Below are 20,331 nucleotides of genomic sequence, written 5' to 3'. Positions count from 1 at the left end.
ATCCTCCTTTCCATCATGACTTATTCTAAACCTTGAATACACACTGCAGTATCGAGAAGTCTGCAGCTGCCTAGATCTCCTATTCATCCTTTTCTTTTCGAAATCTGTTCCGTTTTGTCAGTCACACAGTATCATCTTCCATTTGAAAAGCTTATTCAGGTCTTGCTAAGCCATACAGTTTCATGTGCAAAGCGTCAGACAAATTGTATTTGCTCCCCCAAAGTGTACAGATGGGGGAAGTTCCTCCCAGCTCACATGTGCACGTCATTTCCATCATCCTACACACCTTCTCCTGCTCCAATCTACCTTAGCAAAAACTAAGTGTCCATCCATAATCAGAACAAATGCCTCAACCTCTCCCTCACCATCATCTCCAGTCAGAAACATACAGAGGACAGCATGACACATGTCAGTTCTCCTCTTACTCACATTTCCTGATCTCCCCAGTGTAAACTCCTTGGCTGATTGATGTTTTTCCCCATCTTACAAGTCCCTGCCCTTGTTAGGCTAGGCCTGCAGCCTTCTTCCACGCAAACTTCGCCCTTTTCAGTAGGGGAAAGTTACAGGTGATTTCTCCATCTTTGATGAAAGCTCAGACCTCCTGTATGCTACCGTCCTCAAGATTTCCCTTCTTGATGACTTCAGAAAGTAGTTCCCTTAATATTTTAAAGTAATTTTCTCCCTAGCCCTTCTGCGGCAAAAGCAAACAATTCCTCTACCACTGTCCGCAGGCCCTTGGCTGAGGTTTTTTTGTTTGGTTTGGTTGGGGTTTTGTTTGTTTGTTTTTACAGATACACATGCACATTTTGTTTACTGTTTACTAAAAGCAAGACCAGAAATTACAGTTGCTTTTATTAGTTCAAAGACGATTTGGGTGGATAAGCCAGAGCAATGAGATCATAGGTTTGGTACCCAGTTCTCCCTCCAACATCACACTCTGTCTTTCAGACTGGAAGTTGGTTTATGAAATAAAATCCACGCTTATACTGTTATTTCATAAAGCTGATACTTGGGGATTAGATTAAGATCTCAGCGCACACAAACAGCACCAACACTGAACTCCTCCATTTCAGCCTGAACTCCAGCTGATACCTCATCCTGCAAGGCAGCTCCTGTCCTAAGGGAGAAGTATGTGGTGCTGCTGTGTTGTTCATACTCCACAGCTTGCAGAGATGGGAAGGGCCTGGAAGACACGTGCATGTGTTCTGGAAACTAAAGTTTCCCCATACATACATATTCCCATTCTTAGTCAAGGTCCAAAGCTTAATTAAGGTCAGACCTCAAAGTCTAAACCACAGTAGTTGCTGGATTGCTGCTGCCTTAACTAAAGCTTCAACACTGGAAGTTACCAGTTATGTGTTTATATAGGAAACAGGCTATCAGGAATACTACATACAGCATTTTAACTCCATTCAGCATTAATTCAACACTGTGTTCCCATTTACAAATACATACCATTACTAGGTAGAAATGTAACACCTGTGCTTTTAAAAACAGTAGCATTACCACGACTTTACCTTTTTCCTGGAGTCCTCAGGAGATTCCTCAGGTATGTTTGGGCAGAGGAAATCCCAGTTCCCTCACCTGCCTATGCTCCCTGATTAAAAAAAGAGGAAGTTCCTTCCTTTTTATTTGTTTATCTTTGCTTTACTTTGGGTTTGGGGGGGACACGTGCAGGAAGGGCTGGTTTGTACTGAAGGATATGGGCTAAAGGTCTTTGAGTCACACAACTCCACTAAAAAAAGCGGATCGCTACCTTACAACACTGGTACCATATTCTCTACCACCAGGAAAATTAAAGATGTTTTCCAGTGAGGAAACACCCTCAACTCTTAAGAACGCCATCCGTGCTTCCAAAACCCCAAGCCCGTCTCCCTCCCCACCATATAGAAGGCATGACTAATTCCTGCCCTCCCTACATACAGCACTGGAAACCACCACAGCACCTTGCTCTATCAGTTCTGCTGCATCTAACACACAGGACCAAAGCAGTGAAACCAGACAACGCAAAGCAGTTCTCCCCTAACCACCCCGTAATTTCTCACCTGTGTTTCTGCATGTGGGCCTTAGTTGCACCCAGCATGTGTGGATAGAAAACATTACCTTCCTGAAAATCCCAAGGTTCAACCCGAGTGCAAAACTTCCTGCAGTTTTGAGCACCTGTGGTAGCAACATCTACGCACTGCTAGGCTTCGAGGGCGAGAGTCACCTCCTCCCATGTGCTTTGAACACATTTCTTCCATCGCAGGACAAAGATGACGATCTTGTGAAGTCATACAGCCAAGTGCTGGCCCTTTGCGTGCAGCAGACAGCAGTTTATTCTTCAGGTCCTCGTTACAACAGCGATGACACTGCCAGCCAGTCTCCATCTGTACCCTTGGAGACAGGCTCCGGCTCTACCCACTCAAGACCAGCCAGCGCTCTTGTCCCACCACCTCCCAAACACAAGAGTCACCTCGTTACAGACTGCGGAGAGCACGGCAAGGGGAAGGAATACGCCGCACCATGGAAAAAGGACCAGCCGGCTCTCCAGAGCCACTGGCACGAGTCACACCAGGCAGCTTCAGCTGGTAGCACCACACGAGAGGCTGCTGGAGTTTCCCAAGGGACCGGGACTCTGCCTGCTGGCTCCAGCAGCAGTCAGCCCGCACTCCAACGACACAGCACACGGACGAAGAGATACGCGAAGGGGAAAGCCCCAGTTGGTTCTCCTGACCAAAATTTGAGAGGTAGGGGATCGATTATGACCTTTCCTATGAGGACAGGCTGAAAGAGCTGGGGCTGTTCAGTCTGGAGAAGAGGAGGCTCCGGGGTGACCTTATAGTGGTCTTCCAGTACCTCAAGGGGGCCTACAAGAAAGATGGGGGGAGAGGCTGTTCAGGAGGGCCAGTTGTGATAGGACAAGGGGTAATGGTTTTAAAATAGAGGGAGGTAGGTTCAGGTTGGATATTAGGAAAAAATTTTTTACCATGAGAGTGGTAGAACACTGGAACAGGTTGCCCAGAGAGGTGGTGGATGCTCCATCCCTGGAGACGTTCAAGGCCAGGTTGGATGAGGCCCTGAGCAACCTGATCTAGTTGGAGATATCCCTGTTCCTTGCAGGGGGGTTGGACTAGATGACCTTTGAAGGTCCCTTCCAGCCCTAACCATTCTATGATTCTATGATTACACTTCAGAACCACATTTTACATCAATAACATCTTACTACATATTTTATTACATCAATGGCTTGAAAAATTTTTATTTGATGTCAGCAAACATTGGAAATCATAGAAAAATGAATTATGTAGAATTTCACAAAGGAATTTACCCCACTATTATTCCTCATACAGTAAAATAATTCAAAACCAAATGTTACTTTTCAGTGGCTAAGCAATTTTATAATGCTATGAACATTCATCACAGTAAGTGTGCTGAATAATAGAAAACAGGCAAAAAAGACATTTAAAATATTACTTACAACAGCATTATTACAACATACTTTCTTTAAAATCCCAACGAGTATTTTATCACTTCAAAAGCTATACAGCATTTCCATTATATTTGCAAACTTAACCTTATACATCTTTTAAAATCTTGAAAAAACTTCTTTTAAGCAATCTATAAGCAGTTAACAAAATTGATAAAATCTACATAATGGAATACTATACACTCCAGTATAAATTTTATTTTAGGAGAATATGAATGTAAACACTCAGTATTATACAACATGCATAGACTATACTGACCCTTCCATCTTCTGAACTGTAACTTTCACTGCAATTGTGCTTTACTATCAACAGGAAAAGCTGCATTAATCCAGGGAGTGGCAGAAAGTATTAGTTTTAGGGGCATTGCACAAGATCACTAGATTTTGACTTGCTGAACACAAGCTGGAGCTAATAAAAATTATGGTTGGTTTTTGTTTGTTTGTTTTCCTTGTAAAAAGAGTAAATATCAGGCCACTCATCACTGAATGGGCTATGTATAATTTTATACCGATCTGGAAAAAAGACGCGTTACCAGAGAAATCTCCTACAATGCTTTTGCGCTTCATTGACTTGGAGATTTATGTCCACAAATCCAGTGATCAAGTTAGTGTAATGCACTGTTTGGCTCATATTTGGTGTGCAAGAATACCATCAGCATATTAGCGGTTTAGAGAATAAAAACTGGAATTTAAAGTGACAATGAGCATATTTTAATACATAATGTTTCAGATGTTTTTATACAGGAAAAAAATGTTTGTCAGGACATTGCTCCAAGAGAATAAGAGTTTTACTCTTGTATTAACTATTAAAAAAGTGTTCTAGTGGACACTCATGGGGTCTTCCTGGTTGCAAACTTGTAAAAATATATTAAGAATTCATTATCCCCATTGGTCTTAAATATATCATGACACAACCATTGTGGTTGTACTACCAGTTATGGCTACTATGGTCTTAAGCATCTGATTGTACATTGTTGCTATATTGTTAAGCACAACTGAGGCGTGTTTTTTTTTTTTCCCTTGGTAATATTACAAAAATTGATCACTGTTTCAAACCAGTTAAACACGAATATTCAAGTAACAAGGTTGTTTTAATGGATAAGCGAAAAAAGAAGTTACCTAGCACTTTACACAACTACATAAAAATTAAATAGAACAAATGAAATTTGTTTATGCATATGCAATACACTTTTATATCTTTAAGATTTCTAAAACTAAAACTTAAACTATCATTTTCTTTAACGATACCATATTTTGCACAATAACTTATACTTAGGAGAAATAATTTCCCATTTTCCACAAAATATATATAATTATGACATTCACATTGATAGTTTAAGAAACAAAATTTAAGTGAATAGTCTATCTTATGCACTTATCTTTGTGGACCCTTCTAATCAGAATGCAACCAGTTGATGTATCTAATGCTTGACCCACTTAAAAAAAAAGAAAGAGAGGGTCTTCACCTAAGCAAGACCAAACCATTTAAACTTTTAAAAGCTAAAATGATTTTATCGCATTTAAAAAGATAGTTAAAGAGAATGTAAAAAACCTAAATGTTTAAAATACAGTGCTATTATATTGTGTGTATCAACTACAATAAGATAGCAGTCAACTGAAAAGTAATTAAACAACTTTTTTCTTCCTAATATCATGAATTAGACATGTTTCCCCCCACCCCTTGGGGATGAAGCCAAAACACAACTTTTCTGATCATAAGATGGACAGATTTGAGGGCAAAAACCGATGAAAAGTCCTCACAGGTAATTTAACTCGCCAGCAGAAGCCTCTCCTGAGGAGTTTCACCAGCTAGGATTCAAGCTCACACAACCCTCTCACTGGTGAGGACTTGTCTCTGTGCATTGGTACCAGCAAGAGGTTTAATACTAGAGTATTTCTCATGAGCGGCATCGCTTCACACTAGAACTGTCACCTGAATTCACAGTGCTATTTGCCCGTCTTTAATCCTAATTCACACCAGTTCACACCTAGTGTCCTTTCCCACAAGAGACTCCCAACTCCAACTGGCACAGGACTGAAGGAACATCTGCAGGGCCACCATCAGAGCTGCCAGTTCACATCAACAGCTGTAGAGACACTGCCACAAACTTGGGATTACAGGTTTCCAATACAGAGGATAGGGAACAGCTCCCTTCCATCCCATCACCTCAAAGGATCTCTCTGGAGCTACTAGAATGAAACTGCTCAGCAACAGCTGCAAAGTAGTCGAAACAGGCCCTTTTTGGGCTCCACACTCTAGCTTGCCCTAAGAAACATCTATCTGCTCCTTCGCCTGCGTGTTGTTGCTTTATTTCCGATGTTGAACTACTTTCCTCACACAAGGCCCCAGGAGGAGGCCACCTCAGCAGTATACAAGGCTACCTCTCCCCTGCCTTTCCTTGGGTTGTGTCTACACTGTGGGAGGTGCAGTCACAGCTGGTTGTGCTACCCAGCTGGCATTTGCCTACCTCGCTTAGGTACAGAGAACAGAGCCGTCACAGCACACGCCATGGCACAGCCCAGCAGCTCAAACATCAGCACCAAGTTCGGGGCTAGAGTCCGAGCTGCAGCACCTCAGCTGCAGGCCAGGACATGGACTAGCTCATTTCAGGTTGTGTTAAAGAGAGGCTGGTGCCATACATTGCTGTGTGCCATCTCGGCTTGAACCCTCTGTAGAGGAAGACAGGCAAAGAAGGTCCTTTTTTCCACCAGCAAAGACACTTGGTGGTTTCTTCCAACATCGTTAAATTAACCATTTTTAAATGCTTTGTGACTAGTGTTATTTTGCAGCTTTCCACTGGACAAGAAGTAATACTGCTGCTTCTAGCTTCTCTGAACACTGTTTGCTCGGCAGTCGGCAACTACCTCGTTCAAGGTGCAAAGTCCTCGTACAGGACTTTCGAGAACAGCTCCAGTTCAAGCCAGGCAGATAGGCCACAGCACAGGTCATCCGAGCACAGGGCTGGGGATTTGAAAGCTGCATGCACCACGTATTTGGAAAAGCACCTCTTAAGATTTTAAATTGCATATTTTGGTTCAGAACATGAAAGCGATGTGTGCTTCAGAAGGGTTAAAATGGCCAATGAAATTAACCCAGTTCTTCTCCATTAAACTTCTGAGAGACCAAAAACTATCTGAAGGTTGAATTTTGTGCTCCAATCTTCATCCAGACTTCCAGCAGGAGTAGTTGTTTGATGTCTTTGGCAAACAGCGCTCTGAAGAGGAATGAGACACTGGGACAGAAAGTGACCTATGGTAGCCAAATGTAAAAAGGCACATATTCCAAAAAGAGAGGCACCAGAGAAAGTTGTTTTGACTTAATCCCGCAGAGGATCAGGAAAAAGAAAGTTGTGTAGCACTCATTTAACAAGTTACAATGCAAATGTTGAATGCCAGGGGTTAAATAGCGTATCAAACAGTTTCAGGTTACGTATTCCCTTTTGCACTAAATAAAAGCCATTAAAATATACAGGAATAAAATACTCGATTAGGGAGCTTTCTATGAAGCGAGAACACACAAATACAGTGGAAAGAATTGCACAGACCAGAAGTGTAATGAGTTACGTTCACAACCTTGGACTGACCAAACGTTAGAAATCACATTTCCCATCACTTTGCATTACTCAAGATTGCTTATTAACATGCCCTGTCATTTCAGGACAAACCTGACACCACTGGCATGTGCATAGGCCTCTCCTTTATAGAAAGCTCGCTAATAATAGTGTCATCGTAAGAATACACAGGAAGCGGAGACCACAAGGCCATGCAGCAATACATACTTATACCCTATGGACCAAGTATTATAAGAACTCTTAATGTTTAGAGTTACTGTGGGGCTGCCAAGGAACTTCTTGTTTTGCAGGTTGGTCAAAATTTACAGTCAGGTGTTACTGGTTCTAGAAATCCCCATGCTGAATGAAGCAGGACGTTGACGAAATGGAGAGCTGAGCTACCGGGGTGCTTTTGAAAGAAAGTGGAGGCAGTATGGAGGAATGAGGGGAGATTAAGGCAGATGTAGCGCAGGACTGGAAGCGTTTGCCTTTTTTTGGTAATAGCTGCTTGTCCACAGATATGATGCAGATGGCTGTCTGAGGTTTGCTGATACCTGATATCCTGGATAACACAGTAGTCAACACAAATTGTTCTAGGCTACAGCATCTTCTCACGAAGCAGATGCATATCTGACATCAAGAACAGAAGTAGCCTGGAGGGAAGGGGGAGGGGGGAGAAAAAGGAGATGTTTAGTTTAAAAATGAATACACATAGGCTTTCTTGCATCTCCAAACATCACCCCAGATCCACGGTACTGAAAATGACAAGATGGACAACCCTGGCACACGAGAGGAATCGCAGCAGCTTCCCCTATTCTGAGCCACACCAGGATTTGTTGGGAGCATATACATACAAGAATTAAGACTGGAGTTCAGGCTGCTTTATAATCAGTCTCATCTCTCACCTTCAAAAAGAAAAAACAAAAAAACTCCACACCACTCCCCCCCCACCCCTTCCCCCTCCCCCCCCAATAAAAAAAACTGTGGCCACTTACTATGAAAACACACTTAAGGGGAAAGCCCAGAGCAGTCAGCGGGCTGACGAAGCTTTAACTAGGCTGGCAGCCAGGTAGACAAGGCACACTAGGGCAGAAAGCACCCGAGGGACTTCAGCGTCAGGCCAGCAAAGTCTTCTCCTGGCTATTGCTGACTGAGTCCACCTGAAAACCAGCTGCCTGTGCAAGTGCTCTCAAGAGCAAGCATCGGCTGCATGGTACCGCGCAGCTCCAGAGGGACCAGGAACCCCCCTCCTAGCCCATATAGGTCACTTATGTGATAATCCCAATGACATTTCACTTCACTCCCAGAACTTCTCAGACGGGCACCCAGTCAGCACTGTGCTTATGTTACCTCTGAAGGCAGGAGCACATTTACAGCCAGCCTGAGAGGCAACATCTGATGCGCTCAGAGAGCACAGTGGACATTAGACATCCACTGTGCGACATCCCTGTGTCCCTTCCTTGTACATTTTTATAAAAAGTTGCAGGTTTGGTTGTTAAAATCCCTTCCATGCCGCCAGAACCTTCTTCCTCCCAGCTGTGACGCACCAGTTCCTACTGTCCCAAACACACTTCATGAAGAACCACAAGCCACACGATGCGACTGTAAGTCATACATGGTATGTCACAGCTGGCAGCTCACTGTCACCTGCCCAGCACCTGTCTGTGCCAGCCTGCTGCAGGCAGGCTCTGCCCTCATCCCTCACCGTGCTGCAGGGTACAGTGAACTCACAATAGCTGCCTTTTCTCTAGGCTTTGCAACTATTCCCACCAGCCTATTGTTTTGGTCCTCTTTCCACCACTCAGCACTTGCTCAGATCCAGCCTGGGCACTTTCCATCACTAGTTTGGGGATCACGACTGCTGCTCCACCAGTCATTTCATCAAACCTTGCTGTCATGCCTCCACTCTCCCTCCTCCTCCTCTGCTAACTTGTTTGGGATCCTCATTGCTCCAGTATCCACACACTTGGCCACATCAGCACACTCCAGTTCCTGCTGCAACCATTTCCTTCTACCTCAAGTAAGAGTCCCCTTTTTTGACTGTAACTTTCAGGAGCAAGGGTGTATTTGAAGCCAGGAAGAATCTCAGAGGGCTCGGAGAAGAAAAGCTCTGCACTGCCAACAGATAAAACTCCACTGGTTACAGGAAAAGGCAGTGACACAAGCCACCTGTCTTTTAAACAGGTGGCTACGTACTAGTACCATTGCTTCTTTGCTCCACCTCCCAGTTCTAGAAGAACGGGACAGTTTCACTCACACCCTTCTGAGAAAGCAAGTTTTTTTGAGTTTGGTTTTGTTCATCTATCATACCTTTGGACCTAGTCCCCATACATAAGCATCTTTGAATGACACATTATTAGGATTTGTGAAGCAATGAAGTTCTGCTCTCTGAGTGTCTGAACAGCAATGTACAAGTGAGCCAACCATAATCAGGGCACCAAAAAATATACAGTACACTGGAAAGTCTTTAGTCCATGTGAGTCCAAAATTTGCCTGTGCTTGCATTTAGAAGATAGGGCTTTTGTGCCAAGCTGTCTTATAAAATTAGCCCAAAGGGAGCCCTAGATCAGACATTTTTAACATGCAAACCTCTAGTGAGGCTTTCTTTTGCAAGACTGTATTAATGTTACATTCTTGTAAGTCACTTTCATATTTAAACACCCTACAGTCTCTTAGTTAACTTTCAACACACATTGTCTTTGGAGAAGTGTTATCTCTGTCAAGTCCCATCACGGGGAGGCTGTTTCTAGAATTTCTGTCTTCACAGAAACTGCTGTAAAAGCAAGGAAACTTTGTCGCTAGGTAATTCCAGAGTGAACAGTTTCACACTCGCCTTGTTTATAGCTTTCTTCCCTTCCCCCAAGTGAAACCACTCCATTGTCAAAAATGAAAGAAGGAGCTTTGCCTCAGAAGACTGTATGGTCCCACAAAGCCAAATCTAGAACAGCTTGGAGAGCTGAGCGCAGGGAAAACATCCAAGTGAATAAAGACGTATGGGGTTTCAGCAGCAAGAGGCATTAAAATGTCCATGTGCTGATGAGATACAGATACTGCAGAGGGCTGCAAATTAACTGTTCTCTTTCCACTTTCATATATGTCTGTAATTCGCAATTCCCAAAATCAGTACTGGAATCTGTATATCCAGAGGAAATGAAATATGCTCAGATTGAAGACTGTCAAAACTGGCTTTTGCAAAGAGCGTGTATACATGTATACACACACATCTATCTGAACTGATCTCAGATTGGGAATTCTACGTGACTTTTAAATTGGATTTACCTCATCTTCCTCTTCGGACATTTTAGTGGAATTATCAGGGGATTTTACAGGCTTCTGGCTATTGGTTCCATTTGTCTCCTCTTTGCCGTGCTCTGCCTCCCACTCCTGTAGAACTTCATCTATGTTGAAACGACGTCGATAATTTACAAAAAAGTTTTTCACTTGCACCACAGATTTGTTTCCAATCACATCAGAGATTGCCTGAAAGTCTCGTCCGTATTTCCTGATTGCTAAAAGCAACAAAAACAAAAGCGATGTGTTATTTCCACGAAGACCACAAATCAGGCTCAAGTCACAGCATAAGGATCCGAAGCTGAACTTCTGTCAAGGTGTCAAGTCATAGAATCATAGAATGGTTTGGGTTGGAAGGGACCTCAAAGATCATCTAGTTCCAATCCCCCTGCCATGGGCAGGGAAAGCCTCCACTACACCAGGTTGCCCAAAGTCTCATCCAACCTGGCCTTGAACACTTCCAGGGATGGGGCATCTACAACTTCTCTGGGCAACCTGTTCCAGTGCCTCACCACCCTCAGAGTGAAAGTCTCTCTCAGATTAATCCAGGGAAAGTCTAAATTGGCGAAGAGACACAGTTAAGATTAGCCCTAGAGAAGAAATTAGAGGCGTAGTAAAGATGGGCAGAGCCAAATCTAGAAGACCTGGGTAAATCTGCCTGAGACATTACACAGGCAAAGAGCATAGCAGTGACTCCAGCAGAGTTTCACTTTCTGAAAGCTTGGACAAGCAGAGATTATTTGCAAACATTCATATGGTGCAATTTATACTGCCCAGCAAGGGGAAGGGCGGGGGGATACTGTTTCCTTGTTCAATTCTGTTCTCTGTGTATTAATACACAGCAATGTCAAAATCCTTCATTAGCCACTGAAGGGAAACACAGCTCTGAACCGCAGTGGAGTTTTGATTATCACCAACTGAAGTACAAATAGACTTGTAGTGCCATACCTTGCACAGCAAGAAGCTGCTCATCCGTAGTCCAACGTGCATTAAATTTCTGAACAACCTAGACAACAAAAATAATTAGGTAACTTCATTTACTTAAGCAACAACTTTCACTTGTATCAGAGCTCATAAAAACCTCACAAAGCCACAAGGAATTAGCTTCTAGTAAAACTGTATCATTCCTTTTAGTAGCAACAATGTTTTCAACATAAAGAACTGCGTATGGCATCCGTTCTGTTAGCTGTGACACACGCTGCCTCTGCAAATCACGGCAATGCAAAAAGATAAGGAACGGTCCGAGCAGATAACCAAGAGCCACACTCTTCCAAAGCACCCACTTGTTTTTATCACAGACACCTTCAGCAATCTTGGTCAAATTATTTCCAGCATAAGGTGCCAGAGTTGGAAGGAAAACAGCAAAAGGACCAAGTGCCAAGAGAAAGACGGGTCATTAACATCCTCTCCTACATTTCTCAGTATTTAGAACAAAGGAACTACCTCTCTCACAAGGGCACATGGATACAACACTGACAAAACATGGTATATCCGAGATACTTGTACTTCTGTTAGAAACCACTTTCACATGTTACACACTGCTCTCTTCTCACCTGCCATCTCCCTTTTGCATTACACAACAACAGTGAATACGGTAACAGTCTTGATTCACACTGACAACTGATAGGACGTTGATTCTAGTTTACTGGCAACATGATTAGCCCTGGTATTAGCATTTATCTCCACAACACACAAAAGTCAGAAAACAATTTTACCTCTGGAAGTCTGTATTGTTCTACACCACCTTCAAGTTTTTCTTTGAGTGCGCTGTTTGTCTGTTTGATATTCTGAATCTGAAAAGAAAGTTTCATCCCTTTAATAAGGATTAAAAACATTTCTTCGGACAAGCCTTCTTCCAGCAGCCCCAGGAGGAACCCCACAAGCTTTGCATTCCAAGTCTCCTCACAACCTCCCTTCTCCAAAAAGGAAGTGTTATACTGGAATAAAAGAATGCAGGAGCAGCTGGCACATCAGGAGATTCCATTTAATTTATTCTATCCTGTCTGCAAGTCATTTGGAGCAAGAACTGCCCCAACTTCCAGGACTTTTTAAAGCCCAGCATAAGAAGAAAGGCCCTGTTCATAGCAAGTAATGAATCAAAGACTGCTAGAGAGCTCCGCTTCTCCCAGAGTGCCAAGAAAAAGGCTTTAGGCCAAAATACCAATTCTATTAAGTTTCATAAAGAGCTTGAGCCAGATCTCTGCTTTAAAAACAGTGAAAATGTTCAGATCTAAGAAACAAACTCACATAGTAAACCTGTCTTTATTAACAGACGTTTGAAAAACATTTGTTTAAAAGGTAGATTCATCAGGTAAGCAAAAGGAGCGTAGGAAAGTTTGTATGATGCCTGTCTAAGAGAATAAAACGAACACATCTGCCTGTTCCAACAGTATCATAGGAAAATCACAGAAATTAGATACTGTTGAAACTAATGTCAGCTGAGGGAAGCTAATATTTAAAACATAAGGAACTCTGAACTGCAAGAAACACTAAACGCCAACAAATGTTTCTTCAAGTCGCTGCTATGGACTCTTCCTTGCTTCAATGTAGGCATAAAGTAGGCTTGCCCATAGAACTAAAACATAGGAGATGGAAAACACAAGGCTGCATTAGTTTATAGCACAAGGCTAGCAGCTTGTCAATTAAGCCACATAGTACTGTGCACCATCACTGCCAAGCTACAAACTCCTTTGAACTTTGAAGGCTGTGACAGGCACTACCACCAAAACCAGCAGTTATTCTTAAGCTAGCCCATCCATACCTGTCGTTTGATTGAGACTAATTCCATGTCCAGTTGTCTGAGTACAGTGGTAGCAGCTGTTGCGTTGGCGGAAACAGCCTCCACATCTTCTTGGGAAAGGAACATTCCTTTGGGAGGTTTCCTCTTCGCTCTGTTCTTCGCCTGCGTACTGTGCTTCTCCTTCTTCACCTGAGGAACAGTTTCAGTGGGCGGCACCTGGCAAACAGCAATCAATTCACAAAATTAGATGATCTTTAAAGGGTCTTTAAAGATGATCTTGCAACCAAAACCATTCTGTGATTCTATGACTTTCAGCCATTGTGAAAGTCTGGAAAATGAAAAAGGTAGCTTGCAAACAGGAAGACATTTTTTGCTTTAAGTGGCACGTCATACAAACACTAAGACAAATCCCTCCTTTCTTCTAGGCAGCATTCAATGTTTACAGAGATAATGGTTGTCTTCTCTGCTCACTCCTGTTTTGGGAGACAGATGCCAAATTTTCCAGCAGTTAAATATTCTGGTTATTTTCAAACACTCCGAAACCTCTCTTCTTGCTATCATCACCAGGCATCAACGCATCAGTTTAACTGAACACCGGAAGGAAACACAGTGGAGTTTGGAGACAGGGGAAAGAACACAACTAGAAGAGTTTTACAGAGACTTGTTTTTCTACATGTCAAGACAGGAGAAGGAATAAACCAAATTTATTTAAAGGCTAAGGATAACGGAGAGAGGTGACTACAAAGTAATTCTCAGATCATTACAGTTTCTAGCAAGTCAAGTTTTCTTGCAAAGCGCTGATATATCAACTGTTCCATTAAACTGATGCAGTTTCACACACAAAACTTTTCTTTTGGAAAAGGGAATATTTCACACACCACTATTTTTATGCCTTCTGTCTAAAGCAAAAAATTAGGCACACACTTCTAACGGGTAGATTAGCTAGGACACTACTACAGATCCTTCAAGAGCACATCTGATTCACTAATGGCAAAACAACCACCTCTTCCAGAAGTTATTTTCAACAAGCAACTCATACCCAAGATTTATTACCCAGTGGCTGGAGCTGGGCCAAGAACACGGAACAGAAGAATGGTGGCAGGGAAAGAAAAAGCAGGGAGGGGAGGCCACACATCTGAAATCCTCTACTTGATCACTGCCAGCTTTAAACACATTGGCTTCACTAAGCACTATTGTTTTCCTCTTCATTTGCAGCTATGTGTAGTTTCTACACAGTTTGCTGATTTGCTCATTAGTGAGCATTAAAACGCTCCCATTCAAACCCAGATGAGGCCGAGCACAAAGCCCCACATAATCATGAGGTTCTGCCTCCCAAAGACTGGAGGACCTCAGCTCAGCACAGCACAGCTGCTGGCAGATAAAAGCTTGCACCCTCTTCATGGGCTCAACAGCCAGAGCCATACAGGAGCCATGATGTGGACAATTGCCTGTTCCCAACTTTCTTTCTTCACTCCTTTAGTGCAAAGGACTCCATGAGAGACGGTGCCTAAGGCAAGCCCAAGAGCAAGAAATAACTGTTGCTGCTGCAGGATGGATATCCTATTTCTTTTTGCAGAAGGGAGTGGGGAGCAGAAGAAACCAGACTGGTTAACTATGAACAAGTGAGGTAAGCTCTGTGCTCCACTTCAGAAGTGAGAACTTTGATAACTGAGCCGAGTAAATTATTCAACACGGATAGCCATTTCAGATTTATTCATATTTCATCTACATACAGAATTTCACAGGATCATGCAGTAACATCTCTCAACAGGTTCAGGCTGTAGGCTGACCAACATGCAATGCCTGCAGTACAAATACCCCAGAAGCCTCAATGTTAAGGAAAAATGAAAGCAGTTTCAAATGATTGTTACACAGTTCAAAGAATATGAAGCTCTTTCGTGTTGTGGACGAGAAGCCAGAGCTCCAGCAGAACAGTTTTTGACAGCTTCAAATGCCTCTGGGGCCCGGTGATATCACACAGGCTCTGAAAATTTGAACATCTACTCTATCTTGAAAACTCTTGCTTTCCTGGCCACACACATCTCTCTCTAGAATTAAATCAAGTCATGAAAACCAGAAAGAATTCAAATGCAGGGATTTTGCCATGCTTCTCTGTTTATTTAGATACTGTCACTGCTATCCAGCGCACTTCAGTCTTACAAACCTCTTCATACAAACTAGGTTCCCTTCCTCAGATTCCAAAGTGTAAAAAGAAAAGACCAAGCTATCTCAAGCCATGTAAAAGCAGAGGATGAAATGGGAGGCATTTCCAGGAACAGGGAAGATGCGGAGAAAGCAGCTCTAGTTCGTGACCTCAGTACTATGGAGTCACTATCTGATGAAACCTGAACAGTTGCACTAACACTGAAAGTACCAGAAGAAAAAAAAAAAAAGGAAGATTCCCGCTCCAATGATCCTCAAAAGAGGAAACGGATGAGAGATTTCAGATAATCTGAGAAATCCTAGTATTACTTGGCAAGTCATATGGTAACCGACATCTCAGAGCTGGAAAAACCATCTCTGTGGGGTTGGTACAAGAAGGTTCTTTACGGTAAGAGTCTTGGGCTAGTGGTACATCACCACCCCTGCACATCTGACCACGTCATTAAAAGAAACATAATGATCAAGAAAGAACATATCACCCCTCCTGGATACCTGCTCTCTCTCAGGGCATTTTCAATCAGCCCCAAGCTCAGCTACCGCAAAATCAAATCAAATTAACTCTGAACAGGCTATGCAGGTTGTCAGCTTCATTTTGCCCACAAGTACACTCCCTGTCCAGAAGAGCCCCCACAAGGCTGCCCACCATTGCACACACAGCCAGACCATGCATGCTCCATGAGTCCTGGTGATCTCCCTCAGATCAGTTAAGAGTGCCATGGCCTGTATTAGTGTGACAGGGAGGACAGGCAGCCTCCTCCCATACAAGACTTTCCACAAACTTGTCTTTGACAGTAGCTATCAGCCATCTGCTGTGGTTTGGTCTTACAAAAGAGGCAGCCAAGTTGTCGAAGAACTACCTTTCCCTCTTCTGCAGCAAGTTCAGAGCGTGTCCGCATTGGTAGGGAAAGAAGCAGTAATAAAGGGGATTGAGGGGAGCTCTCTCACAGACACAAGCTTTCAAAAAGCTTATGAGAAAATCTAAACTTCAAAATTTATTTAAAAAATGGGAAATGAGATGATAGTATTAATTATTTGTAAGACACACTGGAGAGCTGCAGTACGCAGTTGCAACTCAGCCAAGTGAGAACCCTTCCAGTTTGCGTGTTGCTGAGGCTTTTGAGAACTCAGCTTCTTGTAAGGGTGAACATGAGTGGCTTCACATCCACTCTGCTCCTAGGAAGTCATCAGGGATGCCAGTTGCTTTGGTGGAAGCAACAGCTAGGCTTCTCTGGAAAGTCTAGAGAGCACTCTGGCATGAGTGAAGAACAGACTAGAATGCTGTGATTTTTCAGTTATTTCCATTCAAAATAGTTTATTAGAGGAATTAACCTCACTGACAACTGACTGACAAAGCAGCTGCTCTAGGCCCTTGTTTTTGCATGAGTGCAATCGTGTTTTTAAATAATTCTAGTGGTTTTTTTCCTACATATACCCTTCTAAAAAAATACTTTAAAAAACTGAAAGAGAATGAATATTGGAGAGAAATCAGGCTAAAAGAAATCAGGAAAGGGAGCTACCTCAAGGAGAGAAGGCCTTAGGGTAAACATCCTCCTGTAGCACTCACTCATACATACAACCGACGCTGCTGCTGAACAGCAAGGCTTTTTTTATTTAGTAACAGATAACCAGCAGGTTATACACATAAAAAAAGTATACACTTTCCTGTTGAACATTACAGACTAGGTTTTCAAAATTGTTGTATATGTGTGGCTCTATTTTCATCTAAAACTGTATGTCCGCGTAAAATGAAGTATTTCAAGTAAGGTGCAAGTACTACGTTTTAAGTGGACAAAAATATTCTGTGCATAACAACAGGTTAAGGCCTCTCTGCCAGACAAAAATGGATTGGCCACACAAAAGCTTTCTCCTCTACTGTTCACCACTGAACAGTTCATCCTCATTCATCCTCAGAACTATTCCAGTACATCATGAATTTACCTTAGAATCTAAGGTGTAAACAAACACGCTCTTGCTAGTCCACCTAGAACAGATTAAAGAAGCTATATCCCCTCCTGCAAACCATCTAAGTGGAGACATAAGTGCTTCTACTCCATCTCCATGCAGTTAGGTTGATTTAAACTATCACTGAAGGTGGTTCAAGCTAACACAGACAATCTGGAATCAAAGAGACTAGAAACATTCATAGTACATTATCATGGGATGGTAAAGTCTTAAAACTTCCCCAGCTCCATCCATAACAACTTATTTGTCTATACTTGTCTTGATCTAAAATTAATTCCAAAGACAATTCTTCTTTTCTTGTATGACAACTATACAAAGCACAAAAAGAAAATTAGATACTGTCAGCTTCTACATGAAGTAGCTAGTAAGTAAACACTTCCATTTGTACAGTAGTAAGAAAAGAATTATACCTCCTTTTTGCTCTCCTTGTTTTGTTCAACTTCAATGTCAATAGGGTTATTTCCATTTGCTTCCTCCATTTCGTCCTCACTGGAAGACAAAAGCAAACAGAACTGTATTAGTTTGTGAGACTCTCTTTTTCTATGAATAGCATGCTAAAAGAAATGCATGGATGCAATAGCAAGTACAACAGCTTTCCTTTGGTTTATTCCCAGAGTGGGTTTTTTTTAGGGGGTTGGGGTGGGGTTTTTTGTTTTGGGTATTTTGTTTGTTTGTTTTTGGTTTAAGTCAAGAAATTCTTAATTGTGAAGATACTGGGGACCATGTCTTGTAAAGAAAGACTTCTCAGTAGGGTACTTAGGCAAAGTAAGTCTGCTCAGATGAAGGCAAGATGCATGAAATTGATTAGACAAGTTATCTTTTAAAGAACATGGGACATTGAGAATTTTAACTTTAGGGAAACCAAGACAGAAACAAAGACACAGAATTACAGCAAGTAGTTAAAACACGGATTTCAGACAACTCTTTAACATTTAGCAAAATAGACATGCACAAGATGAACTCCCTCAAGAACAAGAATAAAAAACATTCGAGGGTTTTGGGGTTTTTTTTCAGTGACAGTCTGACATTTCATTCTCCTCTGGAAAAGAAAAAGAGGTTATCAGTTAAAAAATAATAATAGGTTTGAAATCAGGGCCATATTGAAAGTGACCTTAGCACATCTGGCCAGTTTAGCTTTGTTGGAATTTTAATCAGACATTAAATCAAATACATTTTCACCATTTAGAATTTTTGTACCATACACAACTAAAGTTTTAATTGCACCATTTGGGACAACACCCAGAAACAGAAGAAATAAGCTGACCCAATCAAAGCTCTTTTTTCTTTTTTTAAACAAACAAAAAAAACCTATTTTGTCATGTTAAACTTTATAGGCCTGAGACAAGGAACTTTAGGTGGTGCAGGTATGTCACAGCACCAGTGCACGGCAGGGCTGTGCAGAGAAACCCCAGCAGAAGCTGTGCTATGCTGCTGGGGTGCTGGAGCCAGCCGGGGTGCATTCACCTAAGAGCAGGGGACAGCAGGCATGTGGGTGCTGGTGGGCATGGCTGCAGTGCTGGCACTCACTGGCACCTGCCTCCCTGCTGCAGCGACGTCCTGTGCAGACACAGTCTAAGGAGTAACGTGCTGCTGAGTGAGTGGCTTGAGCTGCCATGCATCTCCACGAGAGCAGCCACTCGTACAAGCCATTCCTACTTTCTTAAGCCACCTGGCTCACAAGCTGATTCACAAGATATTTAGTTTGTAATCATGATTCCGGGGAATAAACTCACAAGCACCCCCTCCCAGAGCTGCACACCCAAAGCCCCTTGCACACAACTAAGAACAGCTGCTGAAAACCTGGTCCCAAATGCACTGAGAGCTATTTTAGTGACAATCTGAGGGGTTAGGGAATTTCCCTGCCTAGTCACAGAAGAGATATAGCAGTATTTGAGTGAGATACCTCAAGACTGCCTCTTCTCTTAACCCCCATCTCCCAAAGAGTTTCCTTGTGTTCTCACCTAGGTTCATATTTTAGCCTTTCTGCAAAGGCCCAACCTCCATGGGCTTCACTGCACTCAGTTTGCTCTTCTATACCAGCAAGTTCCCTGGACATGAGCTAGATCAAAACCCACCCACTCATTTCTGCAGTTTTAGACAATGATCGCTATTAACCGAAGAACATTTTTGAAGTGTTGTCAACACCCAATGGCACAGTACAACCTCAAAATCCACGCACCCCAAACTCAGCCAGCTTTGCTTCCACACCCTGCATGGCTGCACCGACAAATCCTTCAGGGGTGTAGGAGTTTGACTATTTTACATAATTGAGGGGAAGAAGGGAAATCAAACATCAAGATGATGGCCTGATCTTTAGCTTGCTGCAGATGTAAGCCAAATTATGCATTTCCAATCCAGCTGTCTTCCTCAAAGGTTACAAAATTACAGCACATAGCAGCCCATACAGTTCTTTCCCAATCACCAGATGGTCTGAGGTGCTGCTTGCTTTTCCCAGCAAACAGGCATGGGTACCAGAGAGGTGTATTTCCAAATTGCAGTAAATTCATTTATGAGAAAAGGACAACACCAGAGAGGTGGTATTAAAAGATCCTAAACTACATAGTATGAGACAAACACATACTCTTTATGAGAGGTTCCACTCCCCTCATAAATCAGTAGGAAAATTTAAAAACAGAACAAAAAAAAACACCACAAAAAAATAACTACCAGGATGGGGAGAAGAAAAATCAAGACAGTCTTTGCAGAGAAGGGAAAAGAACAGAATGGAAAAAGAGACTCAGTTCAGAGAAAGCCAACCAAATACCGGACAAGTTGGCTGGTAGTATTCTCCCTGGCTCTGCCTGCTAAGCAAGTATTGTTGATCTAGCGTAGAGATGGGAGAGGTTGAGTGAGTCATTGGTGTAGTAAAGCTCAATCCTGGAAACACATTTCTTCCTCCTTCCCAAACAGGGCTCGCTCATATGTGCTGAAGCCAGCAAAAAGCTCCTGGGAAGTGCTAGAACAGCAGCTCCTCTGAGGAGAAGCTTTTTCTGCTTCTGCAGAATTTTGCCCAACTACATTATGAGTCTTCCAATGCTAGGTGCACCTCAAGTTTGGTCTGTGAAGACATTAACTGCATTTTAGAGCAGGTTGAGAAGGCACCTGCATCAAAGCAGATGGAGTTGCTGCTGTTCAGAGGGGGTTTTCTTCCCCAC

The 20,331-nt window shown here is 42.6% G+C and overlaps 1 protein-coding gene across 3 annotated transcripts in view; it reads right to left on the bottom strand.

Annotated features, from left to right (window-relative positions):
• Nucleotides 1-6,659: 6,659 nt before the first annotated feature.
• RCOR1 (REST corepressor 1) overlaps nucleotides 6,660-20,331 on the bottom strand; it is an 85,378-nt gene continuing 71,706 nt past the window's right edge. For 2 of the 3 annotated variants that reach the window (XM_086613660.1, XM_086613662.1), the window contains 6 exons: nucleotides 17,587-17,665; nucleotides 13,073-13,267; nucleotides 12,027-12,104; nucleotides 11,260-11,317; nucleotides 10,300-10,529; nucleotides 6,660-7,673 (listed from right to left, as the gene is read on the bottom strand). In XM_086613660.1, coding sequence (XP_086469786.1) covers nucleotides 7,632-7,673; nucleotides 10,300-10,529; nucleotides 11,260-11,317; nucleotides 12,027-12,104; nucleotides 13,073-13,267; nucleotides 17,587-17,665 — 682 coding nt within the window. In that variant the 3' untranslated portion in view covers nucleotides 6,660-7,631. Of the gene's footprint in view, nucleotides 7,674-10,108; nucleotides 10,154-10,299; nucleotides 10,530-11,259; nucleotides 11,318-12,026; nucleotides 12,105-13,072; nucleotides 13,268-17,586; nucleotides 17,666-20,331 lie in introns of those variants that run through there. The other variant, XM_086613663.1, reaches the window with a different exon arrangement.

The sequence above is a fragment of the Tauraco erythrolophus genome, chromosome 6, assembly GCF_009769465.1.
Source record: "Tauraco erythrolophus isolate bTauEry1 chromosome 6, bTauEry1.pri, whole genome shotgun sequence".
NCBI lineage: Eukaryota > Metazoa > Chordata > Aves > Musophagiformes > Musophagidae > Tauraco > Tauraco erythrolophus.
The sequence above is the reverse complement of the archived record's forward strand: the minus strand, read 5'-3'. Positions and strand labels throughout refer to the sequence as shown.